This window comes from Arachis ipaensis, chromosome B07 (assembly GCF_000816755.2).
Source record: "Arachis ipaensis cultivar K30076 chromosome B07, Araip1.1, whole genome shotgun sequence".
Lineage (NCBI taxonomy): Eukaryota > Viridiplantae > Streptophyta > Magnoliopsida > Fabales > Fabaceae > Arachis > Arachis ipaensis.
In genome coordinates, this window is record NC_029791.2 from 40,512,850 (window position 1) to 40,519,726 (window position 6,877).

The 6,877-nt window shown below is 27.6% G+C and overlaps 1 protein-coding gene across 1 annotated transcript in view; it reads left to right on the forward strand.

The window, feature by feature from the left end:
* Positions 1–2,244, forward strand: part of LOC107607044 — a 4,038-nt gene extending 1,794 nt beyond the window's left edge. The window contains exons 3-8 of the mRNA XM_021107789.1: positions 701–785; positions 908–989; positions 1,065–1,123; positions 1,607–1,724; positions 1,817–2,032; positions 2,138–2,244. Of these exons, the coding sequence (XP_020963448.1) occupies positions 701–785; positions 908–989; positions 1,065–1,123; positions 1,607–1,724; positions 1,817–2,032; positions 2,138–2,239 (662 nt within the window). The 3' untranslated portion in view covers positions 2,240–2,244. The remainder of the gene's footprint in view (positions 1–700; positions 786–907; positions 990–1,064; positions 1,124–1,606; positions 1,725–1,816; positions 2,033–2,137) is intronic.

The window sequence follows — 6,877 nt, forward strand, 5'->3', positions numbered from 1 at the left end:
TTTTATAATTAATATGTTTTTCTTAAAATAATTTTTAAATTACTTTGTATTCAATTTATGATTGAGAATCTATTATCAAAATAGAAATGTAATACAAAAAAATTTATAAAAGTTAATAAATATTAGAGTTGAGTAGAAAAAAATTTAAAAATATAATGTATTGATTCGGAGATCAAATAGTGACTTATGAATTTTCGGTTAGATACTGGGTGACTCAAGAAAGATTGTTAATAGAAGGAAAGTTATGCCATCAATTTTTTATATAGTAAGAACAGTTGAGATAAGTAAAGATTTTTTTAAATATCATTGAAAATATTCTTTTTTTTTTTAATTTCTAAAATTTAATTAATTGAAGTGATACAAACTATTAGTATATAAAAGTGGATAGACGAAGTATCACCAGTTTTTAATTTCTTTTAATTGTAAATCCTATGTTGAATTACTCAAGAATTAATTAATCAATATATAATTTTAAGCTATATTTCTGTTATTATATAATACTTTTTATTATTTTATATTTGCATTAAATATTTTTTTTATAGCTCATTGCTAAAATAAAAAGTTTTACTAATTAATTAGGTTCACAGTAGATTATAATTATTTTTTTAAATCTAAGGACATTTTTGGTTACTTTTCATTCGATAATTCTTCTGTCATGTATAATTGTACAACTCATTTAAGCAATGATTGTTGTATATAGGTACCAATATTATACAAAACATTATGTATGTTACTAGACTCTTGATAAATCCAGATGTTCCTGAGACTATGATGCTTCGAAAAAGGTATTGTATCAATATTGTGAATTATTTATGGTTGTACATATTGACTGTATTTTTGTGGCGTCGTGATTGATAAGTAGCGTGTACTATAGAGAGATCTCGTAGTACCTGTCTGTGATTACTAGCAAATCGGTGTATGCTGATGAAGATGAAGTTTTATATTCCACTGAGAGGAAGATAATTAAGGAGTTACGTGCGGCTGCAGATGTGAATGCTTTATAGAAAACTACTTTTTTATGTTTGGTTCATTTTTTTTTTAACTTTCAAACTGTTCCTATGTAGGTTGGATTCTATGTTATTCTGACCATTGTTCTTGATGTTGAACTCGTTCCAAATTGGTGGTATAAATCATATATTTTCAGCGTGAAGGCAAAAGTTAATGCGGATATATACTTCTGCGATGGCTGTAATAGAGACGTGAATAATGTGGTTGACAGATATGACTCTAATTAGACTTATTTGTGCAATCTTTTTATAAAAAAATAATATAATTATGTAATTGATTATGTCTTTTTTTAATTTATTTAGCAATATCTGACTTAATACCAATAATTATTATAAACAAAAACTCTTTAGTTTATGGATATATGGTCTAGACACACACAAAAATGGCAAACAAAGATAGAGTACACAAAAAAACTTCATATACCTATAACAATTTTATACCAAAGTCTCCTCTGCTGGACCAAAATCTAGAAAAATGATAAGCCTAAAAAAATTGTGTTTGAGCATCTAAATTATGTTGAATATAATTTTTATGATTTTGTTGTAACTAAAGGGTGACAGGCCAAGTGTTAATTGATGTTTTTGAATAAAAAAAATAGGTATAAGTTGAATTTGTTGGTTTTTTATGGTACTGCTACAACAAATTTTGTTGTGTTCGATAAGGAAGTCGTAGCTCTATTCGGATGGACCTGTACTGAGATGGTGAAAGAGTTGAATGTATGTGAAGCCATTTCGTTGATCACGTTATGATTGTCAATCAGAGATGTTTGTTTATTTAACATGATAAAAATATAAAATTTTGGGTGTAGGAAAAAGCGGAAGCAAGCAGAGATCCTACTGGTTTTAATGAGTTTTTCCTTGATAAGGAGTTTCTATTCAAAGTCGAAGTAGAAACTACTGGATGGTATGATTCTTATGATGTATCGGTGATAAGTTCTGATTCTACCATTTTAGCGAGGTGGAGGGACATTCAAGGCCCGGTAAAATCTGGTGTACCCCCTGCTGATCCTGTTAACCCTGTTCAGGTATAATTTTTTTTTTTTTTGTTGATTTTAGACTATGTATATTAAGGCTTAATTTGCCAAATATGAGGTGTTATTTATTTATTTTTTCATTGTTTTTCTATGTAGCCTCGAGGTGAAGATGGATGTTCTGTTTGTGATGAGTCACCTGATCTAATCGTGGACAATTTGTCTACTACTAAAAGACCTGTTGTTAGGGTATTCATTTAGTCTTCACTTATATGGCCTCTTTTATATTTCAGATTTCATTTTTTGGTTAAAATCTTAATTATACTTTTTTGTTTTGTTTTGTTTGAAGAGCCTGTTGAATGAGTTTAATATGTCTGGTGCTCCTTCTATTAAAAAGTAGTTGCTGTGAAACATGAGATTTTTCATGTAATGAAAATAAAGGAGCATGTTTTGAAGGTTTGGTGGAGTCTTAACTATAGCTATTGTCTATTAAAAAAACTGATACTATTTAAATTTTAAGATATTTTAAATTGAACAATTGTTGTTTTGATTTATTTAATTATCTATATTTTTGGGCATGCTAATGACACTAGAAGTATTTTCTTCTTATTTTGATACAAGTGAAACATGACTCTAATATATAAGTCAATAATTATGGGTATTATTAACATATTTTATATATATATACTATTTTAGACGTTATTTATTGTTGATTAATGAAATTCTTTAGAATAGAGATTTTTTTACTAATGGAATATGAGTCAGTAATTGTGTCTGCTATTTTTAAGCTCTTTATTTATTTTTAACCATCGTTTTAGATTTTAATTTTTTTTAAAATCAGTAATAATGAAATTTTATTGATGCTAGATAAAAAAGGCATATGAATGGGATAAAACTATCTTAAATTTGCTGTGTATGATGCTTGGTTTAGAAAACAACAATAAAAGAATGAAATGACCACAAATTTGTTGAAATAGGAGTGATTCACGAAGAAGATGACACAAATTTTAAGCAATCATGACATGGGACCGATATATATTATTCATATTCTAAATTCTTCAACCTAAAACTCAAAATCCACAAATAAAAATTAATATATGGATTTTTTCGAAATAAAATAATAACAATATATAAAAAGTACTTTTAATTTATTATTAATTAGTCATTGAACATTAAATTATCAAATAAAAAATATTAATAAATAAGAGTAATTACTGAATGATAGTGATTGTTAGGGTGTTGGTGTTGTATGCTGCTGTCGCTCACTAAAGTAGGTTACATTATATTTATGACTCCATAAATGGAAAATTTTTTATTTCGCTCAAAAAAGGAAACTTTTGATTTGAAATAAAATAATTTCTTTGATTCTTTTCAACAAATTATAACATATACACATTAAAATTTTAGCACAACTCTACAATTACATATAATTATCATATTCAGTATTTGATATTTGATTATTAAATATTTTTAAAGGTGTTATTGTTGCACATTGCACCACATCTTTATGTAAGTTTTTTTTTTCGTTTCAAATAAATTTTTTAAGTGTCGATTAATCTTCTATTGATTAGTGTTTTCATTTTATTTTGTTCAACTTCTTTGCAATCTTACTTTTTTTCGGTTCACATGTTATAAACTTATTAACTTAGTAATTGAAAATAAATAATATTTGTATAATTGTTAAATATTTAAAAAATATTAAGACTATTATGCAGTCTCTAAAAGCGCTGTTACTACACAATATACTATATTTTATGCAAGTTTCATATGTTTTATATAAGTATCATTTTCTTTTATTAGATAAATTAAAGTTTTTTAATTTGGATACTAATTTTTATTATTCATTTAATCTAATTATCCAAAAAAATATTATATTATTTATAAAATAAATTTAAAAATTACATGTCACGGAAAACATGCAGTACTACCTTTTAAAAGTATATTATTATTATTATTATTGAAACATACCACAAAGTTGTATTTAATTAAAAATTAAGTTTTTTACTTTTTAGGTAAAAAATGATATCTCATAAATTAATCAATCAATAATCAGTATTGTAAGTTAATGGATATTTAAAATTTAACTTCAAGATAAGTATTAAAATTTAAAAATTTGTATTCGTAGTTCATTGTTACGGGACAAGTACATTGTAGATAAGTGACTTAACAACGATAATGTATCCCACTCCAGTCACACAATTTAAGGTTGCAAGGTTAAGACGAAGGATAATTTTGGCAAGAAAACGAAAAAGACTTGATGATAATAAGTCTGCTTTTTTTGTGCTTCTATAAGTGTTCTTGTGAAACTTTTTTAATTTTTATTTTTTTATGAGAAATACAGTTTAAACTATCATCATTGTTGAGAATATTAGCGAAAATAGTTTGTACTATACATAATTTTTTAGATATTTTAATTTAGTGATTGAAAAACTGTAAATAACTATTCATCTTTATAATTTTTTTTAAATTCATATTTAATAAGTTATAAATTACATAAAAATTATGCAATCTTCAAATCTTCATGGTTTAATAATTTAAAAAATAATTCAATAAAACTAAATCAATACAAAAAAATTTTAACTACGAAAGTATACTACTAAAATTGTATAAAATCAAATATGAGATTAGTTAATTGAATAATTATTATTTGTTTCATTTATTTTTCTTGACTTAACAGTGTCGAAGAGCAACAATAATACAAATTTTGACGTACATAAAAATGTACATCATATTACTACAAGTCAAAGAACAGTGTGTCAAGAAACTGGTACCTCATTTAATATTCTCAGTTTACAATCCAGTGAAGATAAAGGTGACATTTTTCTCACTATAATTGACTCATATTTATCTAAATTTAATTTATATCAGTTTAATGACAAAAAATTTTTATATATTTCTCATTACTCATTCATAGGGAAGTAACTATCTGTGTATGGTGTACACTGTGCCTCGCATGGAATTGGACAAGAAAATACTCCTCCTAATTATGTAAGACCTTCTACATCAGAGATAAGATCTAAATCTTTAACTCTACGGACGGATCCCTCACTGACAAGAACTCCACTGTCCATGTTAACAAATAGTATGTATAATTAGTGATTGCCAAATGATTCATACACCAATATTTAACAAAAAGTATACTTAATCGGAAATCATTTATATAACATAGATTTATTACAATTCTAGCATACTCCGGTGTACAAGGACCCGCCAATAATCTAACGGAAGTCGTTCCACAAAATCAGTTTCCATCACACTGCAGTTCCCACAGATCGTGCCTAACAGAAAGGTAATTTAGAAAAGATGATCATTATTATATTCTTTTCTTTCCTATAGTGTCTAATGTTTAATGGAATAAAATTGAACTTTTTGTAAAGAAGTTCTACTATAATTGGGGTGCAGAAAAGATAATCTTTCTCTGTTGTTGCTTCGGTGGCTATTAATTTGGCACAATTTTATGAAGATGTAAATTTATCAACTGTTAAAATGCAACCACCAAGCGGTGACACACAAAGTGGTCAAAATGTTGACCCTTTTGTTGATGATGAAGGTAATTTCTCATTATATCAAGAATTTAAGTTTGTAATTTTCAAGAGATGTGAATTATTAGTAATACATCAACATATATGTTTGCATTTTTTATGATTTCTATTTATTGTAGTTTTGAATGGTTATGATGATTCAATGTTGGATGTGGATATTGAAGATAATTTTATACCATCCTCAGAAACCTTAGACGGTATGCAAAAATTTTATCTGTATGTTTATTTGCATCTTTTTGTACATCATGGACTAAATTGCATCGGTATGACAACTGAGTATATAAAGAGAGTTCATTTGTCAGATGTCTGGGATATAGGAAATCCTATTTATCAATGTCAACACTGTAAAGTATGGATGTGGTCTGGAGAAAGGCTTGCTAAATCCAAACAGTCGCCCTAACCAAAGTTTTTATTATGTTGTATGGAAGGAAAGATCGAGCTTCCTCTACTTTCTGTGCCTCCTGATGAGCTCATTCAGCTTCATAAAAGAGGAGATCAAAGAAGTATTCATTTTCTAAAAAATATAAGGACATTTAATTCAATATTTTGTTTTACATCAATGGCCGAAAAAATTGACCGTGAGGTGAACAATGGGATTGCTCCTCCAATTTTTAAGCTTGGGGGTCAAAACTACCATAGCATTGGTAGCTTACTTCCTCCTGATAGTTTGTGACCAACATTTTTCCAGCTATATATCTATGACACAGAAAATGAGATTGATAATCGAATAGGCACACTTCAATAATTTTCATTCAACCAGTCAAACTTTTTAGTTATTTCTTATCTGTGAGAGAAAATAACATAAATTTTATTGTTTTTTTTTGCAGTTCCAATAAAGCTATAAATGAGCGGGATAGGGAAATTGTGGCAATATTAAGAAACATGCTAGACAAATATAATAGTTTGGCAAAGAATTTCGCTATGCAAGAGATAGGTACCAACAGGAAAATTGCACAAACATAAAGCTTAAGTTGATTAGTAAAAGGACTACAGATGGCAGGACATACAACTTACCATCTGCATCTGAGGTGGCTGCATTGATTGTTGGCGATGTCGAACAACTTAGTAAAGATAGAGATATTATTATAGAGAGTCAATCTAGAAAGATCCAGCGGATTGATTTTTTCATCCATCTTATTTAGCCTTGCAATATCCATTGTTGTTTCCCTATGGGGACGATGTATTTCGTTTGGGTATTGCAACATCAGATTCTATCTCCGCTAGGCCTACAAAGAAAAACAAAACAATCACTTTGTGACAATTCTTTCCTTTTCGACTACAGAAAAGAACGAGTGAATCTCCGTTAATTCTGAGATCAAAGAGATTATTTCAACAGTTTCTGGTAGATGCCTACACA